Below are 20,427 nucleotides of genomic sequence, written 5' to 3'. Positions count from 1 at the left end.
TGTAATATTACAGCCTTTTTTATGAAAATATGTAACTTTATATATATGTTAGTGTTTCTATATCAATTTAAGTGAAAAAATATTTTTTTGGACGAAAATTGTAATATTACAGCCTTTTTTTATGAAAATATGTAACTTTATATATATGTTAGTGTTTCAATATCAATTTAAGTGAAAAAAATGCAATTTTTATTTTTATTTTTTTAGTTTTTGGGGGCATTTTTGGCACCGGTTTTGAAACAGAACCGGTGCTAAAGTTTTATTTTTTTATTTTTTTGGGCCATTATTCGCACCGGTTCACAGCAAGAACCGTGCGAAAGCTTCTGGTTTTTGGCATCCCTCAAATCTGGACCGGTTCAAAACCGATGCTAAATGGGGGTTTTGAACCGGTGCTAATTTACATTTTTCGCCTAGTGCCTATTCTACTGAGTCTTGGTTGAGACGTAATTCATGATTTCATTGTTATCAATGTTTTGAACATCTTGTTCATTCCCCGTAGGGTTGTTTTCTTGTTCGTCCTCTTTTGGATTATCATCATTTTCTTTACTTTCATCCACATTTTATCTTTCTTGACCTTCTAATGGGGGAACATCATTAGTCTCATTTTCTATTCCATCAAATCTTTTCAATTTCCTTGGTTTGGAATCTTTTGAACCAAGTTGTCTCCCAAACTTTCTGCGTGCTTGAGATTCATTCTCAATGGCCTTATTATCAGTTGGGATTTCAATACGTGCAGGGGCATTTTCTGCTGGTATATGGGATTTTGTCACCTTCTTTGTGTCTACAAATGCATCAGGCAATTGATTTGCAACATTTTGTAAATGAACAATTTTCTTGACTTCTTGTTCACACATATTTGTTCGTAGGTCTAACATCAACAGTTGTGTTACATTCCAAATAAGTTCTATTTCTTTCTTGCGTGGGTCCACTTTCTCTCCCCCTATGGCTGGGAATACTGCTTCATTAAAGTGGCAGTCAGCAAATCTAGCCGTAAATAAGTCATCAGTCAATGGTTCAAGATATTTAATTATAGAGGGGGATTCAAACCCGACATAAATTCCCAGCCTTCTTTGTGGACCCCTTTTTTGTTCGTTGGGGTAGAGCAATGGGAACATATACAACACAACTAAAGATTTTTAGATGTAAGATACTTGGTTCTCGACCACAAACAAGTTGTAGTGGTGAGAATTTATGATAAGATGTAAGTCTCAATCTAACTAGTGCTGCTGCATGTATTATAGCATGTCCCCAAGCAGATGATGGCAATTTTGACCTCATTAATAATGGTCTTGCAATCAATTGCAATCTCATAATTATGATTCAGCTAGACCATTTTGTGTATGAACATGAGCTACTGGGTGTTCAACCTCAATTCCGATTGACATACAATAATCATTAAATGTTTGAGATGTAAATTCCCCAGCATTGTCGAGTCTTATTCTCTTTATTATATGATCTGGGAATTGTGCTCTTAATTTGATAATTTGGGCAAGTAATTTTGCTAAGGCAACATTTCTACTTGAAAGCAGACTAACATGTGACCATCGTGTAGAAGCATCAATTAAAACCATGAAATATCGAAATGGTTCACATGCCAGATTAATTGGCCCATAAATATGTCCCTGAATTCTTTCCAAGAATTTTGGAGATTCAATAGCAATTTTTTTCATAGATGGTCTTATTATTAATTTGCCAAGTGAACGTGCAGAGCATGTTATTTCATCCGATCGAGGAATTTTGACATTTCTTATTGAATGTCCAACTGAATTTGCTATTATTCTTTGCATCATTCTAGTTGCTGGATGTCCCAAACGATCATGCCATAAAATAATCAAATGTATGTCATCTAACTTTTGGTTAGATATCATATTGATTTCCACGGGTCGTATGTTTATACAATATAATCCCGAAGAATATGCTGCAATTTCTCATAAATGTGTATCTTCACTAGGCGAAAACACGTAATCTGCACCGGTTCAAAACCCCCATTTAGCACCGGTTTTGAACCGGTCTAGATTTGGGGGGTGCTAAAACCCATGACATTTCGCACCGGTTCAAAATCGGTGCGAAATCAGACTTTTGGCACCGGTTCTGGTGAAAACCGGTGCTAATTCGCACCGGTTTTGCCTTAGAAACGGTGCCAAAAGTCCCCAAAAAGATTTTTAAAAAACCTTTAGCACCGGTTCTTTTCCAAAACCGGTGCCAAAAATGCTTTCAAAACCGACCATCGAACCTTGAGAGTGTTACTACTACACTTATTTTCCATAGAAAACAAGTGCAAAGCAAAAACAAAATACCATTTTATAACTAAGTGATCTAAGTGTCGACAAGAATAAAATAAAATTGTCGTTACATCCAAGCTGTAAAACACTTTAAAAACATTAATTTAAAAAGGAAAATAAATAAGTTCCGAATTAAACTAATTGTCTTAGCTACGTGATTACTCTAACGTCTCCTCACACCTAACCGAGTACCCTTTTACCAACCTGCAAAATAAATCAGAAATAAGAAAAGAGAGAACTCCCCAAAATCAGATAAACTGAGTAATTCCAACTCCATCCCGTAAAATAATAATTTTAGTTCGAAAAATATTGTACACAACACAATTTTATCGATATTATAATAATAAGTCAAAATCAAATTGTCACATAAAATTTATTACTTTAGTTAAGAAAAGGAAAGAGAACGCTAGTAAGCTGGGACTAGTCCCTGTCACCACCTACTTTACAGAGGGTCGCGCGTAACCCCAAATGGCCATAAATTAAACAGTATGTCCCTACTGTGCACACCCATCACTAATACCCATTGATTAGGAGGAAGACTAAACAGCAGTATACGTTAATTTAAACCAGCTAGTAGCAACCATAACTACTAGTGGGCAACCTGTTCTTCACCCTTTCGGGTTTTATTTCCCTTCTTAATTTAATGTACATCTTAATAGATTAAATTGTCCGATCACATTGCACACGAGTATTGCACAAAATCAAATTAATCCCAAGTAGCAATATTTTAATTTCAGTATTAAAACATAGTCATTTTGCAAGACATACTGGTTACAACTCGTTTCTCAATAGGTCTTGGAGACCATCAATCACATATAATCAATCATCCAATTCCCAAGATTATAATTATATAAAAACTCATACGATACCAAATAATCAAATTTTCGAAAATATTATACTAGTACACAATTATAGAAAACTAGTATATAATATAATTCCAGAATATCATATGGTAACACATCCATCACATATAATTACGTAAGCACATAGTTGGCACACAATAATTTAAAACAATTTCCTAACGGGGTTCTAAAGATGATGGACATTGAAAATTACCTTGAATTGCGCTTAAAACTTAAGGTAAATGACCTCCAAAACGTTCACCTAGTAGCCTCCGTCTACAACAAAAAGATAAAATAAACTAATTCAGTCCTACTCGTATTTTTAACACCGAGAAAGTAGTAGTATGCGGGTTAGGACTACTCGTAGCATACTATCTTCATAATAAAAAAAAATATTGGAGGAAATAAAAAGATATTTTGTAAGTCAACAGTGATAAGAAAAAGAAGTATTGGATATTAGATAAGGGGTCTATTATCTATCCCACATTCTCACGACTGAAAGTCGAAATCCAACAACCTTCTTCCTCTAAATAATTTCAATGGTGTTAAATTTTTTTTTTTTTTTTGAAATTATATTCTATGAATCGGAAAGAAAACCATATGAGAATATAGCTCAAGGTTACTGAACGAAGACGAAATTCGTAGAGGGTTGGCTGACAATTATTTCAAGAAAGATGAAGGTGAAGAAGAACCATGGCTTACTGTTGAAAGATCGGTCGGAAATGACGACTTGTGAAAGGTTGAAAGAGATGGGTATTATTTGAGAGTGTTTGTATACGGCAGATCAATTGGGATTTAGAGTATATATAACTTAGAAATCTTAGGTTTAATTGCTCTAGAATATTTAGAAGATAAGACCCAATTTCAAATTGAGTTTGTTGCTAGTTCCGAAAAGATAAGCTTAATTTTTTTTTTATTTCCATTTTCGGATTTAAAAAAAAAAAAAATAAAAAAAAAACTGGTTTCCTATTTCGCAGAAACTGATGGAAAACAAGTGCAAAGCAAAAACAAAATACCAAGGTTTGATGGTCGATTTTGAAAGAAAAGGGTTATTCTTATCGTTTTACAAAGACCCGAAATTTGGGGGTGTTACAATATATAGGTTATCGTCTTTTGATTTTATTGTTTAAATAGTTGTTTATTTGTTACTTGTAAGAGTATGTACTGCTTGTATTTTTGTCCTTCTCATTTATGTTTTGCGCGTTCTCCAATATATAATTTTTTTATTTATTTGACGAAACCCCAACATATAATTTTGACCTTTAATATATTTAATTATATAAGATTAATATTTCTAATAATGTAAGTTTGACTTTCTAAGTTTATAAGATGGAATATTAAATGAAAGGCAAATAGAACAAACGGAGTACTCCCACCGTTTTTTTTTAAGTGACCCACTTCCCTAAAACGACCGCTTTTTTATGTATCCCATTACTAAAAGTAGAAACCCCACTCGCATTATATACTATTTCTTTCTCTTCCTTTTAACCCCACTACCATTTTATTATATTTTCTCCCTCACATTATTTCTAGTGGTCCCCATTTATATTTCTCTCTTACTTTTTCATATTTTTTATTCTTAACCATACCCACCCATATATTATTTTATTCTTTTGCCTAAAATTATGTACCCAAAGATATGGGACACTTTAAAAAAAAAAAAAAGGAAAATTTGATTCTAAATTTCTAATAATCAAATCTTTGTGCGATTTTTTTTTATTAATCCGACCTTTCGATTATTCCACAATAATCCAAGCTTTGGGGGGGGGGGGTGTGTGTTCTATTCTATTAGGTCAAGGGGACCTGCTACCTGTTCATCAGGTATTTTTTTATTTTCAATTTTTTTTAATTCATTTTCATTTTTTTAAATTCATTTTCAAATTCTTTTAACCTAAAAAAAAAAGATAATCAGCCCCCTTCCTCATTGATTCCGGCTGCCAGAATCTCCGTCCGGCGACCCCTCTCATTTCCGGCCACTCCCTTCCCTTTCCCCTCTCTTTTCGGGTGTCGTGTCACCGTTTTTCGTGAACGCACCTTCTAGGTCTTCAATTGGTCCAAGATTGAAGATGCTCCTTGCCAAATTGCTGCAATTAAAGGTTGAAATTGTTGCAATTGGTGGCGAATTGATGTTTGCAGGTGGCGAATTGATGTTTTACAGGTGGCAAATTGATGTAGTTTATGGTGTTGTTAGTGGGCGAAGCTAACGGTGCGGCTGGTGATGATGTTGCGGGAGTGGTGGCTGGTGATGTTGCGGTGGAAGTGGTGTGGCTGGTTGTTGTTGTTTTTGCAGACTGGCGTTGCGCTGTTTGGAAGGGGTAAGGAGCGTGAGATGTTGGCAAGCAGGTGCACTGGTTTGAAGTTGTTGTTTGTGGATGGTGTGCAGGTTGGTGATTGGTTGTGTTATACTATAAACAATAAAACAGAAATCACTTATCTCTTGATGCGTGAATCAAAGATGACAATAATCGTGTCGTGGCGAACCACTGACCTAAAAGACGATTCCGCACTACCTCCCGCTGTAATATAATTAAAGCCGAAACCTAAGCAACTTTCAACCAAAATCAAGGAAACAGTTGCCCGTTATATTCCACAATCAAAGGAAGAACTTAGCCAAAAAACTGTCCAGATTAACTCGGTCAGTCAAGAGCAATAATCAAGGGAGTGTAACAGTCACCTATAATCAAGGGATTAACGGGTAGAATAATTAAGGAATATTATGTCAAATTAAAAAAAGGAAACCCAATTTCTACAAAAAGGTAAGGGGGACCCACGCCGCGCATCGCATTCCCCAAGAGACCCGAGCCCGACCTGGCTCGGCGTGCGCGCGCGTGTGGTTCAAAACCCACCTCCAAGTCACTCAACTAAGTAGTACTAACATACTACAATATATAAACAAGGAAAAAACCTCTCCCTCCACTAATGTGGGATTTTTCCCTTTCATCTCTCTTTCTTGTTTTCTCCCAACACTCTTGTTTTATATCAAGAACTTCCAACAGGTTGTGGTGTGGTGCGGCTCGACTCGGTGGTTAATGCGGTTGGTGGCTGGTGGGGTGGGGTTCCTTACTGCCGGAGGTGGAGGTGGAGGTGTGGTGGGCGGAGGTCTGGTCGGAAATGGATCCATTCATGGAGATGTGGAAAGGGAGGAAGATGAAGAGGAAAGGAAAAAAAGTGGAATTTTTTTTTTTTTAAAATTCAACAATATATTTTGGACAAATGAAAATGAGACACATGTAGGTGACTTATTGTTGTAGGTTTTTGGACAAATGAAAATGCGACACATGTAGGTAACTTATTGTTGTAGGTTAAGTGACCTGCTTGGCCTAATAGAATAAAACACCCCCAAAGTTTTGATTATTGTGGAATAATCGAGAGGTGGATTAATAAAAAAAAAAAGATCGCGTAAATGTTGGATAGAATAAAAAACGGAAGGAGTAATGTATTTAATTTCCTTTACAAAAAAAAAGGAAAAAAAGAAAAAAAAGCGCAAAGTAATCATGAAAATTCTAGTAAATTCTAGGAATATCATCCGACTTCTAGACTCCTCTCTTTCTCCTCATCAAAATCCCCTCCATTTCGTCGTTCTCTCATTCGCAATTCACAGTTCAAAAACAATTTTCTGAACAACAAAAAACGCAATTCAAACTCACATTTTCTCTCTCATACTACGCACTTCAATTTCGATCGTTTTCTTATTCAATCAAAGATTCACTGTTAGTTCATCTTCAAATTTCATTTCAAAGCTTTTCGATTATATCTCAAAAGGTATTTGCTTCTTCTCCTGCACTTTTCTTTTGGATTTTATTTGTTTGTTTTCATTCTTATTTTGCATGTTTGATTTCTTTTGAATGTCTGCTTTTAATTGAATTTTGATTCATTTTGTTCTGTTTCTGCTCTGTTTCTTGATTATAACTTCTGTGTTTAAATACTTTAATTTGCATTTTATTAGATTGAATTTTGAATAAGTGTTTTGAGTGTAATTTTCATTTATGTTCTTACTTCTTAGTATGAATGTTGTTGTAGTGTAAACTCATTACCTGAAAACTTCACTGTTGATCATTTTTGTGAAATTAGGGATTTGGTGGCACTTAATCACACTGAAAATGTATGATTTGTTGCAATTGGTTCGAATTTTCTGGACTGTATTGTTTCTGTAGAATGCTGGAGTTATTGTTATCTTGACATTTTAATTATCAATGTTCATGATTTTTTTTGGGATTTGAGCCAGAGTTAGAGTTTTTGAGTTGGTTTAATCCTGAAATTTGAGGATAAATTAGTTATACAGAGGATATTTGTCGCACTGTGAGTTAAATGATCTAGTATGTCTTGATAATCGGAAGGAAAAAATTTATAATTGGTTGCATTTCGATTGAAAAATTAGTACTTGTATTTGGTAATAGGGATAATATTATTGGTGTTAATGGTTTGTGAATAATGGTCTATGAGTTGTTATAATGTGGTTGCGTTCGGTGATGATCTTTGCTTTATGGATTTGTAATTTATTAGTGAATTGTTGAACTTACTATTTGTGTGCAATGCACGATAGGTGATCGAATATGAATCCTGATAAGTTTACCCACAAGACAAATGAGTCACTACTTGCTGCTCATGAATTGGCATTGAGCAATGGACATGTACAGATTACCCCACTCCATGTTGCCACCACCTTGATTGGTGAACCTGGTGGTATCTTTTGCCAAGCGGTGTCACATGCTGGTGGCGGCGATGAGGCTGCTAACTCGGTGGAAAGAGTGTTCAAGAGGGCTATAAAGAATCTTCCATCTCAAAGTCCTCCACCTGATGAGGTGCCAGCTAGCACAACTCTCATCAAAGCTATTCGACGTGCTCAGTCGCTTCAGAAATCTCGCGGGGATTCGCATTTGGCTGTTGATCACTTGATTTTGGGGATTATTGAGGATTCTCAAGTCTCTGATTTGCTCAAGGAGGCTGGGGTTGCAATGGCCAGAGTGAAGACCGAGGTTGAGAAGCTTCGTGGGAAAGATGGGAAGAAAGTGGAAAGTGCTACGGGAGACACCACTTTCCAAGCCTTGAAAACTTATGGCCGTGATTTGGTTGAGCAGGCTGGGAAACTCGACCCTGTGATTGGTCGTGATGAGGAGATTCGGAGGGTTGTAAGAATTCTATCAAGGAGGACTAAGAACAATCCTGTGTTGATTGGTGAACCAGGTGTGGGTAAAACGGCTGTGGTTGAAGGCCTGGCTCAAAGGATTGTGAGCGGTGATGTTCCGAGCAACCTTTCTGATGTCAGGCTAATTGCATTGGATATGGGTGCTCTAGTTGCTGGAGCCAAGTACAGGGGTGAATTTGAGGAGAGGTTGAAAGCTGTGCTGAAAGAGGTGGAAGAAGCTGAAGGGAAAGTCATTCTCTTTATTGATGAAATCCATCTTGTCCTAGGAGCAGGAAGAACTGAAGGTTCCATGGATGCTGCAAATTTGTTTAAGCCTATGCTTGCCAGGGGTCAACTTCGTTGCATTGGTGCAACAACCCTTGAGGAGTATAGGAAGTATGTAGAGAAAGATGCAGCATTTGAGAGGCGTTTCCAGCAAGTGTATGTTGCTGAGCCAAGTGTTCCTGACACGATCAGTATCCTTCGAGGGTTGAAGGAAAAGTATGAAGGACACCATGGAGTTCGAATCCAAGATAGAGCCTTGGTGGTTGCTGCACAACTATCCGCAAGATATATTTCAGGTCGTCATCTGCCTGATAAGGCTATTGATTTGGTTGATGAGGCATGTGCAAACGTCAGAGTTCAGCTAGACAGCCAGCCAGAGGAGATAGATAATTTGGAGAGGAAGAGAATGCAGTTAGAAATTGAGCTACATGCTCTTGAGAAGGAGAAAGATAAAGCTAGCAAAGCACGGTTAGTGGAGGTTACTAAGGAGCTTGAGGACTTGAGGGATAAACTTCAGCCTTTAAAGATGAAATATATGAAGGAGAAGGAGAGGATTGATGAGCTCCGTAGACTGAAGCAAAAAAGGGAAGAGCTCATTATTTCTGCACAAGAGGCTGAAAGAAGATATGATCTTGCAAGGGCTGCTGATTTAAGGTATGGAGCAATCCAGGAAGTCGAGGCGGCTATTGCTAGATTGGAATCTAATGCTACCGATGTTGAATTGTTGACTGAAACTGTTGGGCCAGAGCAGATTGCAGAAGTGGTGAGCCGATGGACTGGTATTCCCGTCACAAGATTGGGTGAGAATGAGAAGGAAAAGCTAATCGGCCTCGATGAGAAATTGCACCAAAGAGTGGTGGGTCAAAATAGTGCAGTTGCATCTGTTGCAGAAGCCGTTTTGAGATCTAGGGCTGGACTAGGGAGACCTCAACAACCAACTGGTTCTTTCTTGTTCTTGGGTCCAACAGGTGTTGGGAAAACTGAACTTGCCAAGGCTCTTGCAGAACAGCTTTTCGATGATGAGAATTTGCTGGTGAGAATTGATATGTCTGAGTATATGGAGCAACACTCTGTGGCCCGATTAATTGGTGCTCCTCCAGGGTATGTTGGCCATGAAGAAGGTGGGCAACTGACAGAGGCTGTCAGAAGAAGGCCTTACAGTGTTGTGTTATTCGATGAGGTTGAAAAGGCCCACACTTCTGTCTTCAACACTCTCTTGCAAGTTCTTGATGATGGAAGGCTGACAGATGGGCAAGGGCGGACAGTTGACTTCAGGAACACGGTGATCATCATGACATCTAATCTTGGTGCAGAGCATCTCCTTGCTGGACTTTCAGGCAAGAGCACAATGGAGGCAGCTCGAGAGAAAGTTATGGCAGAGGTATTTATCTTGGAACTCCAAATATTGTTTTGTATGTAAATCTTTTACCTTAAATTAGTGAATTGATGTATTAACAATGTTGAATTGTTGTTGACAGGTGAGAAGACACTTCAAGCCTGAACTGCTCAATCGGTTGGACGAGGTTGTAATATTTGATCCTCTATCACATGAACAACTAAGGAAGGTTGCTAGGCTGCAAATGAAGGATGTGGCTAAACGTCTTGCTGAGAGGGGTATTGCCTTGGCTGTTACAGATGGTGCTCTAGATTACGTCTTAGCAGAGAGTTACGATCCAGTAAGTATTTCTGGTGTCCTATTTATTTTTCCTTCAATATTGTAACATGCTGTAAATGTTTGTACTAACTTTTAAATCTTTCTGGTCATTAGGTATATGGTGCAAGGCCTATTAGGAGGTGGTTAGAAAAGAAAGTTGTCACAGAATTATCGAAAATGCTCATCAAGGAGGAAATTGATGAGAATTCAACCGTCTTCATTGATGCTGGGATGGATGGACTTGCGTACCGCGTGGAGCAAACTGGTGGGATGGTTAATGCTGCAACTGGGCAGAGGGCTGAGGTCCTGATTCAAGTCCCTAATGGACCACGAAGTAACGCCACACAAGCTGCAAAGAAGTTAAAGATCGAGGAACTTGATGATGAGGATGATGAGATGATGGACTGAAGAGCTCAAGTATATGATGATGAAAGCTTTCCTTTTTATGGGCTTTTTACCTAATTTCATGGATTAGCAAATTTTCTTTATAAAAAAGGCTTATGTAATGTTGTTCAATCTGTTAATGAGTGTTGTTCAAATTTTCATGGATTAGCAAATTTTCTTATGTAAATAAGGCTTATCCGCTTATGTAATGTTGTTCAAACTGTTTGTTTTGGCTTTAAGTTGTATATAGGACAGCAAATGTTATTTCAGGCTACTATTTAATGCACGACTTTTTTTCAGGCTACTATTTTAATGCATGACTTTTTTTTTTGTTTTTTTTTTTTTTTAATTTTATATTTGATTCTCAATTTTTATATTATTTTTTGAAAATCTTATTTCAGGCTACTATTTAATGGAGGCCTTCCAAAGAGAGGTTTGATAGGTACCTGGACATACATATCAAGGGGCATAAGAGACATTTCGCATGAAATTTACCCATCTCTCTCCTCCTTTCTCTCACCCCCATGTGCTGAATTTAAGTGTACCACTGGGTGATTAATAGTATCACTAGATGATCAAATAGTATCATTGAACATTCAGTGGTACTATATATTCATTCAATAGTACTGTATATTCATTCAGTGGTACTAACTACGTGTAGAAATGGAATCACTACATAGTCAATGATATTATATAAGCTTTCAGTGGTACATTTAAAACTGGTCTCACGTGCCCATCCCTCTCCTCCTTTTCTCCCACCCCCATGTGCTTTACAATACTTTTTAATATTTTAATGTTTGATATGTATTTGCACATACATATCAAACCTACATTAGTACTTCCTCCTATTTAATGCATGACTTATTTTTTTTCTCCATATTAGGTATCTCCGAATTAATTGCAAGTCTAGCAAGTTGCAACTTTAAATCCTAGTATAATATTAGCAATTTAGCTTCACTTTGGAGATGCAGTGACAAATACAGTATTAATAAGAATTAATCAAGGTGTAGGCAAAATCATTTACTCCGTTCTTAAATACATGAAGCATATCAATGATATCATAACGGGTAGCATGAGTAAATAAAGCTTGAAAGTACAAGATGTACCATGTATTGTGTATATTTTTTTGGGGAGAGAGAGAGAGCAAGGAGAAGAGGTATAGACGGAATTTGATTATTTGATTTCAGGTTTTAGATATCATCTCTTAAATCTTTAACTAATTAAGTTAGTTGATTATCCACAATAGTATTGTGTATAGGTAAATTGATTTTTTAGTATGTAGTGTATTGTATAATTTGTACGTAATTTAAATTGGGGCAAATTTTTACAAGCACTTGAGAAGAGTGTAATCGTGAAAATAGTGAATGGAAGTGCTCTTTATATATCTCCCACACCCCTTTTTTTTTAGGGGTAAGAAGAGCTATCCTATTGGCGTGGAATCTCTCATAAGTCAATTCGATCGAGTTAGCCGGTAGACACTCTCGACAGTGAGGAAAAAGGTAAAAGGACTTCATTCTCGAAGTGTCTCTTATAAGAATTAAATTCTCAATTTTCAAGATTATAACGAGTCTTTTTACCGATTACCAGGCCATTAGATAAAAAATGTTACATCTCCAATGGTGGGACTTGAGGGAGTTTTTTTAGGAGAGAGAGAGTATTTTTTGCAAAGGATACCAATAACTTTGAATCTCATTTAACAAAATGTGTGGGCTCTTTATCAATATTATAATATCTTTTGTAATTTATTTAAGTTTTATTTTATTTTATTTTTTAAAAAAAACTTACAATATGGATTGGTGGGCCATAAATTGAAAGTGATATTAGTATACTTTAAAGAGTCTTTATCATTGGGAAGTTAGACTTCATGAATTACTATATTGAGAAGTGGGTTGAATATCATCATTAAAGGTAAAAAACAACTCATTTTTTATTTCAATACTCAAAGTTTAGTCTCACCAATAAGGATGGTCAACAATAATTTTATTAATGTATTTTTCCCGTCAAACAATCGATTTAGTATAGAAGTAATTAGGCGACGTCATACGGAGTAGAGTGGTAGTTAGAATGTGTGGAATATATATGCTCACTAGTACTACAAAAATCAATCAAATCTATCCAATTAATTGTCATTATTTTATCCAATAAAATTTCATTAGTATGACATATTCAATGCGCCTAACTTTATTACTATTGGTATATTAATACCTTTATTTTATTTTATATATATATATATATATATATATATATATATATATATATATATATTTTGTTTGTTTGTTAGTTTAGAGAGTCATAGGGTGGATGATCAGAATCGATCACGGGATCCTCAAAAATCGGGAGGGAAGCTCTAACCACTTAAGTTATCCCTCACTCTCTATTTTAATTATACTAGAGTGTATCCATGCTAATACACGGTATATACGTAGCATGTCTGCATGTATATTTCGAAAGAAAAATAATAGGAGATGTGGAAGTTATAAAAAAAAATGGAGAAGTGAAAGTCATTTAATGGGAGGTTAGGTTATACCTAAAAAAAATAAAAAAATAAAATGCATGAGATTTGAGAATTTAGCTTTTGAAGTATTGTGGTTAAATTGACTCTGTAGTTATATAAAAGATGTAGATATGCATTACTCCATATTATATATGTATAAGAAAATTAAATTAAAAAAAATGTGATAGAAAGGTAGGTGATTTTAGAAATAGTGTAGATTAAGTAAAGGTAAAAGGGAAGGTGTATATGTGTAATATTGTGTTGTAATAAAAGGGTAAAATTGTGAAATAAAAATGAATACGAATAGTAGTGAATATAATAAAGAAAGGGATTCAAACAAAAAGTGGGTTGTATAAGATAATGAAAGAACGTAGTATATAAGTTTAATTCTTTTGAACTCTGACTTAATTTAAATCGAAAAGTCAATATAGACTGAGCTAGTATTTTGGATTAGTGTTTAGATAAAAAAAAAAAAAAAGGGTTTTATTTTTGTAAATTAGAAATTCTAAATTTCTTATGTTAACGATCGGTATTTACTAAAGTTTGAAAAAGTTATAAATGATCATACAAACACGCATTTAATCAAAATCTAGTTATCAACAAGATAAAATCGAGTGCTCACAAATATAAACGAATCGAATACAAACATATTCGAGTTTGGGTTCGTTTATTAAGCTCTTTTTTTTTCGGAAGGAAAGATACAAAAGTTAGGCAACTCTTCTCTCAAGACTGTACCCTAACTTAAGGCCAAGCTTATTTATGAACATCATATGCTGCCCTAATTAAGAAGTATTCTCCATACTCTATACTCTATTATTGTACTATTTTAATTGGTATATTTTAGGTCTTCACGTGGCAATCCGAATGACTGTAAGATGGCATGAAGAATTGAAGACTATTAGAAGGAATATGAAACTCACAATACAACAACCACCTTCATTGTAATTGTTCCACTCAACTTGGTAACAACTTCCTGCCAAAAACAATTCTTGGCAACAACTACAGCTACTAGCTTTTTTTTTTTTTTTTTTTTTTTTGTTTTTATTCAAATATGCATAATAACTTGCAAAATAGCATATTAATGATATTATAATTGATAAAGCAATTTTTGAAACTGAAAAAATACATATGATAGTAGTTGAAGTTGTGACTTGAATAATTACTGACTTGAATAAATATTTACTTTTTATACAAGATGCAAAAGGTATAAATTAAATCACTTCAAAATTTGTCTATAATCTTATAATAAAAATCGAATCGCAATATGTTTCACTCCATATTAGTTTTAATTTAACTGCGTTTATATTTCATAATCACTATAACACGTAGCTGATTAATATATTAACCATAAATATAATTCTTATTTAACAATAACCTAATCACTAGACGGAGTAGTTATTCCGAATAATAAAAAGATTTGATTACCCCAAGAATATCTCCCTAGTCCCTTCACTATATAACAACCTTCCACATGCACACCTAACTCTTCACAAAAAAAGTACCTCACTTTCATATCATTGTTTTATTACTTACAACAACTGCAATTTTCATATATCCTCCTCAAAATAGTAAATATGTCACCCTTAGAACTAACCTCCTACACCATAGCAATAGCCATATTCATCTACTACCTCATCACCACCACCATCACCCGGTACCGGTATCCTCGGCCGCTTCCACCGGGGCCGAAGCCGTGGCCAATAGTGGGAAACCTCCCACACATGGGGCCAGTCCCACACAAGGGACTGGCTGCCCTAGCACAAAAATATGGACCACTCCTCCACATGAGACTAGGGTACGTCCATGTGGTGGTGGCGGCTTCGGCCTCGGTGGCGGCACAGTTTTTAAAGAGCCATGATGCAAACTTCTCAAGCAGGCCTCCAAATTCAGGAGCAAAGTACATAGCATATAACTACAAAGACTTGGTGTTTGCACCTTATGGTCAAAGGTGGAGGTTGCTTAGGAAAATTTCTTCACTTCACTTGTTTTCTGCTAAGGCTATGGAAGATTACAAACCTATTCGTCAGGTCCATTTAATTTCCTAAATTTTTTTTGAAATTTTTATGTCATAATATTTGATTTGTTAAATAATGCTAATTCTTTTTTGATGATTTTTATTTTTGGTTGTGGTACAACAATTAAGGTGCAATATTAAAAATTAAAATGTGGGTCATTTATTTATTTTTGTTTATTTTGGGTAAAATGTGGGTATCTTCTCTTTTGATTACGTGTGAGGAATGGCTTTAGATTTTAACTTTTTCGGAGGTAACGGGAAAGGTAACGAGGTAACAATATAACTATTTATTTGTTTATAATTTTAATATAGATGATTCTAGATGAGCTTAATAGTTGTAATATACTCTATTTGTCCAGAATTAATAACCGTTTGTCTATTTCATCCATTGTATATAGATCTAATAATTTAATCTAGTAACATAGCTTATTAGTAGCAATATACTCTATTTGTTCAAAATTAAAAACTAGTTCACCTGTTGTATATTGATCTAGTAATCTAATCTAGTATCGTAACAATTAATTGGAGTACAACAATAATTAAATTTCTTTACATATGAAATCTATATTAATTGTGATATCTTGTACCATAAATTAAAATCTCAAAAAAATTGTTACATATCATAAACGTTATCTTATGTATTTGAAGAATTATTCATGTTAATTTACATGAATTAACCTTTTGTTTGGAACATACATAGGAGGAAGTGGCAATACTTACAAAGGCACTAGTAAAGGCAGAATCAAATGAACAAGTTCAACTAGGACAACTTTTGAATGTGTGCACCACCAATGCCTTATCAAGGGTGATGCTAGGAAGGAGAGTGTTTGGCGATGGCACGGGCGAAAGTGATCAAAATTCAGAGGAATTCAAGGATATGGTGATGGAAGTCATGACCCTTGCCGGAGAATTTAACATCGGCGACTTTGTGCCGGCTTTAGAATGGCTAGACTTGCAAGGGATTGCTTCTAAGATGAAGAAATTACATAAGAGGTTTGACAATTTTCTAGGTGCCATTTTGGAAGAACACAAGGCTAACTTAAAGGGTGATCATTTTGGTGGGGATTTCCTAAGCACTTTAATTTCTTTGAGAGATAATTGTGATGGTGAGGGTGGCAAATTGACTGACACTGAAATCAAGGCCTTGCTTTTGGTAATGACCTCTACAACTTTTATCTTTTATTTGCGGCTTTATATATGATATCGCTAAAAGCAACTTAGGGATTACCTTGCAAATTTTATAATTTTCAAGTCAGTAGCCAAATTATTGGATGACAATTCACTAATTAGCCTTGGTCAGCAGATTAGTTTTTGGTTGGTAAGGAGAAGGGCTCTACCAAGTTGGAACCTTTCACATGTCCTTCCAATCCATATTAGCAGGCTAAGCATTTAGGGGGGGGGGGGGGGGGGAAGAAGGGTAAGAAAATCCTCACCCCAACAACCCAAAGTACCTCTAATTGAGCTTGATTGCACAACCTCTGTGAGATACAAACATTACCACTAGTATAGCTTGGTAATACATACGGATATATACCCAAAAAACTCGTACTACACGTACAGATGAACTTGTACATTATAGAAGTGGTAATTAATTGCCCACGTCGGAGGTAGTGCAGTAGGTGCTCCAGAAATTACTAATGTCATTATCTCACAAGCAGCCAAATTGGTTAAAGGTCACCCAAGTCGTTTTTGAAGAAGTCTTTTCTTGACTTTATTTTATCAGTCCTATTCACTAAATCGTCACACAAGATCAACCATAATTAGTTTCTGCACTTTGGAGTGACGTAGTCGTTCTAGAGTATCAATTTTCTACTAACTTAGAAATTGGAATTTTTTTTTGATGTGGTTTGGTTGGGAAAAAAAAAAAAGAGTTTAAACTTTTTATGATCTTATTTTTATTCTCCTAGCTTTTGAGAATTTTTGGTTCTTAGTTACATAACATTAATATTTGCTTTCTTTTTAAACTTTAATCTTGTGACAGAATATGTTCACGGCAGGGACTGATACATCGTCAAGTACAACAGAATGGGCCATTGCAGAACTAATCCGAAATCCCAAAACCTTGGCCAAAGTTCAACAAGAGCTAGACTCAGTTGTTGGTCAAGACCGACTTGTTAATGAATCAGACCTCCCTAACTTACCTTACTTCCAAGCCGTCATCAAGGAGGTGTTTCGACTCCACCCATCGACTCCGCTCTCCCTCCCTCGAATTTCAGCCGAGTCGTGTGAAATCGACGGTTATTACATCCCTAAGAACACCACCCTCTTGGTCAATGTATGGGCCATTGCGCGTGATCCAAATGTATGGACCGACCCACTAGAGTTCCGGCCTGAGAGGTTCTTAAAGGGCGGTGAGAGGCCTAATGCAGATGTTAAGGGTAATGATTTTGAGGTTATCCCATTTGGGGCAGGGCGGAGGATATGTGCTGGGATGAGCTTGGGAATTCGTATGGTTCAATTATTGACAGCCACTTTGGTCCATGGTTTTGACTGGAAGTTGGCGAACGGGCAGGTGGCCAAGAAGTTAAACATGGAAGAGGCTTATGGTCTGACCTTGCAACGGAAGGAACCCTTGATGGTCCATCCACTACCTAGGCTGCCTGCCCATGCCTATAAAGCATCATACTAAAGTGATGCTTCAGTACGATAATTTGTAGTATTCCAAGCATTTTGCATATTGAGTTTGGTTATAGCTAGAGCTTGCACTTGTTTTGTGCATGTAAGTGTTGCTTGTAGTTTCGATCAAATAACTATATGAATGACAGAATGAGGTATACATGCTTTGCTTACTTGATTTGAAGAGTTCGGCTCAATTATCAAATCGATAAAATAATAACATGATTGACACTTGACAAAATGAGGTACAAAATAACAATATAATCCTCCTCTTATTTGTCGATAGAATTAAAACCAACTGAATATAGGCAAATCTACCTCATTCTGAAATTCACATTATAAGTCTGTAATAGTGAAAACAATTGGGTATAAGAATTGCAGATTGTAAAGAGAAGAGTAGGATGGGAAGTAAAGAAACTAGTAATTATGTAAGCATGGCCAAAATTTCATTTCATAGATCATTCGATTTGAAAATTTGGTATACACACTCTACAGGCAAAGACCACTCTTCATTGTCTTGTATTTGACATCTCAGTACTGTATAAAGCATAAAAAAAAGTTCTGACCAATGATAGAAAACTATATATTTACAACTTAACTTAGATGCATTTTCCATTTGATGACTTGGTAAAGCCTTTTGGGATTCTCCCTGACGAGGTCTTCATCAGGCATACAGCATTTTTTCATTTTTTGTTTGACGGTGCATACAATTTACAGCAACATAAAACTTGCCAAGTGAAAATTCCAGATCAGATGAGAAATCCGTACCCATATATCAGAAAATACTGACTTAAAGCAGGCACATTGGCTCTTGAAATTGGCACCTATCTAGACTCCTCACGGCTGATCTTTGAGAAGTTCTTCCAAGGAGTACTCCAGATCGTAACCAAGATAACAATCTGAGACCAAGATGAGCTTCAACCCCTGGATAAGGGAAGAAAGACATCAATTCAGATGAAATAATTGCTGGCTATCAATTATGGGCATATGGCATAATAATTCTCTAGTTTGATAAATTAAGGTACCTGGCATGTGACTAAGTCTGATGGAAAATCTATGTTCGTAACCAGGTGGTCAGCAAATGAAACTCTCTTCAATGCATATAACTCAGAAGAGACAGTATTTCCGAGTACAAGCCACCACGATTCATCTTTAACCTGTTAACATAATTTCAGTTTGTGTTACGGGTAAACTTGATTTTAGAAGTACACAGTGGTCACATGCTGATCTTGTGAAGTTATGATGCTGGTAAAACTTTTAAGCCTGAATCTAGCACTAACCCACATTTCATCCAAATAGTAAACAGATTATATTATAATTGACAAAGCCTGATATCATATGGACTGAAGAATCCACAGCTTAGAAATCCCAAAAAGAATTATAGATTCAGCATCAAGGCTGGTATTTGTCTTAGGGGTTACATATACATTTGGCCAATACAAATAACCGTCTCTAAAGATTTACCTTGGGGAATCGAGGAGTAAATGCTCTTGGTGTCTTTCGATTGGCATTAACATTCTCCAACCTCACATTAAGAGAACTAGAACTCGCCCTTTCATTCTTTTTCTTAAGTCTCAATTTCACATGTATGCGAGGAAACCTTTGCAAATCCTGAAGTAAATGAATAATATGTAAGTCATGCATGAATTTGGAAAAGGATGAACAGAGCAGGAACAATCAACAAAATCAAATAAGTTTCAACAGTCTTAAGCAGAAAATAAAACATAGTGCAACTTCACACAAAATACAGCAGATTGGTGAGAAACAAGAACATAGGACCACCAAACACATATTTCCCATACTCTGCGGCTTAGATCCCAAAATCAGGAAATTTTTAGAAATTACCAGGTTTGATTCATGAAAACTTTATCCCGTGCTATACCGAGATTGCAATGTTTTGAGTACAAATATCCCAAGATAAAAAGAGTAGAATCATTATCAATGCCTCTATTAATCAGTGAGGACTACAGCTTCTCGACTTACTACTAGCATTTGATAACCATCAAAAAGTGTTGCAGTAAATGAGACAACTGCAAGAACTAAAGAATACCTATAACAATCCCGACCCCAGGAACAGATTCTTGGCAACTTTGAGTTGATGCCACTTATTAACAAATACAATTAAAAAAAATAAAAAATTAACTGTTGCTTCAAATCTTCCCAGAGATTTTTTTTTGGCTCTACACAGTAATTCAACTCTGAACAGAACATTTACCCTGGAGGGTAAGCACAACAAGAAAGCAGAAAAATTCAAACCCAATGTCCTCTCATCTGTATTTCTCTCTCATAATAGGCCAAATTCCTTTTCTTTTCCATTTGTACATATAATCACTAACACACTCTATCTACTCAACCACTAATGTTTACACACCTCAACATCACCCACACTACAATATAGCTAATAAGCCCACACAGTAGCAATAATGAGATGCCTTAATAGCTAATTTCAAGATATGTCCAAAATTAGAAGAAAAAAATAAAATAAAATAAAATAAATTGCGAGCAAGAAAGAAATCCTCTTTCATTGCTTTACCTCGTATAAACTTGAAGCTGGGAAACTTCCAAGTAGACCCTGCATAGTCGCCCTAGGAACATCGAATAGTTGCTTCACATTTGATATTCCTTGTCTTGTGAGTGTAACCATAACATTGATGTTCAAGCAGGGTAACATTTGTAGAGCAGAACCATTGTCAAACCATAACCCCTGTAAACCACAGAAATTTTTAACAGC

At 35.9% G+C, this 20,427-nt stretch overlaps 3 protein-coding genes across 4 annotated transcripts in view; 2 read left to right on the top strand and 1 right to left on the bottom strand.

The window, feature by feature from the left end:
• The first annotated feature begins 6,152 nt into the window (after nucleotides 1-6,152).
• On the top strand, nucleotides 6,153-10,849 carry LOC110726354 (chaperone protein ClpB1). The gene is made up of 4 exons (XM_021905824.1): nucleotides 6,153-6,886; nucleotides 7,668-9,915; nucleotides 10,013-10,210; nucleotides 10,303-10,849. Exons 2-4 carry the CDS (start codon nucleotides 7,678-7,680, stop codon nucleotides 10,594-10,596), a joined length of 2,730 nt encoding a protein of 909 aa, XP_021761516.1. The 5' UTR covers nucleotides 6,153-6,886; nucleotides 7,668-7,677; the 3' UTR covers nucleotides 10,597-10,849.
• A 3,618-nt stretch (nucleotides 10,850-14,467) lies between these two features.
• On the top strand, nucleotides 14,468-17,880 carry LOC110726355 (flavonoid 3'-monooxygenase-like). Its single transcript, XM_021905825.1, has 3 exons — nucleotides 14,468-15,093; nucleotides 15,781-16,233; nucleotides 17,062-17,880. Exons 1-3 carry the CDS (start codon nucleotides 14,641-14,643, stop codon nucleotides 17,707-17,709), a joined length of 1,554 nt encoding a protein of 517 aa, XP_021761517.1. The 5' UTR covers nucleotides 14,468-14,640; the 3' UTR covers nucleotides 17,710-17,880.
• A 237-nt stretch (nucleotides 17,881-18,117) lies between these two features.
• The window catches only part of LOC110726352 (DExH-box ATP-dependent RNA helicase DExH14-like), a 38,894-nt gene continuing 36,584 nt past the window's right edge, over nucleotides 18,118-20,427 (bottom strand). For both annotated transcript variants that reach the window (XM_021905823.1, XM_021905822.1), the window contains 4 exons: nucleotides 20,230-20,400; nucleotides 19,161-19,307; nucleotides 18,722-18,853; nucleotides 18,118-18,620 (listed from right to left, as the gene is read on the bottom strand). In XM_021905823.1, coding sequence (XP_021761515.1) covers nucleotides 18,534-18,620; nucleotides 18,722-18,853; nucleotides 19,161-19,307; nucleotides 20,230-20,400 — 537 coding nt within the window. In that variant the 3' untranslated portion in view covers nucleotides 18,118-18,533. The remainder of the gene's footprint in view (nucleotides 18,621-18,721; nucleotides 18,854-19,160; nucleotides 19,308-20,229; nucleotides 20,401-20,427) is intronic.

The sequence above is a fragment of the Chenopodium quinoa genome, unplaced genomic scaffold, assembly GCF_001683475.1.
Source record: "Chenopodium quinoa cultivar QQ74 unplaced genomic scaffold, ASM168347v1, whole genome shotgun sequence".
NCBI lineage: Eukaryota > Viridiplantae > Streptophyta > Magnoliopsida > Caryophyllales > Amaranthaceae > Chenopodium > Chenopodium quinoa.
This window is presented reverse-complemented; position numbering and strand designations above follow the sequence as displayed.

What these genes read in the sequence shown, in the direction of transcription:
- LOC110726354 (XM_021905824.1), top strand. Translation starts at nt 7,678, where the DNA reads ATGAATCCTGATAAGTTTACCCACAAGACAAATGAGTCACTACTTGCT. An exon ending in GAGAGAAAGTTATGGCAGAG is followed by an intron (nt 9,916 to 10,012) that starts GTATTTATCTTG and finishes TGTTGTTGACAG; the next exon opens with GTGAGAAGACACTTCAAGCC. An exon ending in TAGCAGAGAGTTACGATCCA is followed by an intron (nt 10,211 to 10,302) that starts GTAAGTATTTCT and finishes TCTGGTCATTAG; the next exon opens with GTATATGGTGCAAGGCCTAT.
- LOC110726355 (XM_021905825.1), top strand. Translation starts at nt 14,641, where the DNA reads ATGTCACCCTTAGAACTAACCTCCTACACCATAGCAATAGCCATATTC. An exon ending in ATTACAAACCTATTCGTCAG is followed by an intron (nt 15,094 to 15,780) that starts GTCCATTTAATT and finishes GAACATACATAG; the next exon opens with GAGGAAGTGGCAATACTTAC. An exon ending in AAATCAAGGCCTTGCTTTTG is followed by an intron (nt 16,234 to 17,061) that starts GTAATGACCTCT and finishes ATCTTGTGACAG; the next exon opens with AATATGTTCACGGCAGGGAC.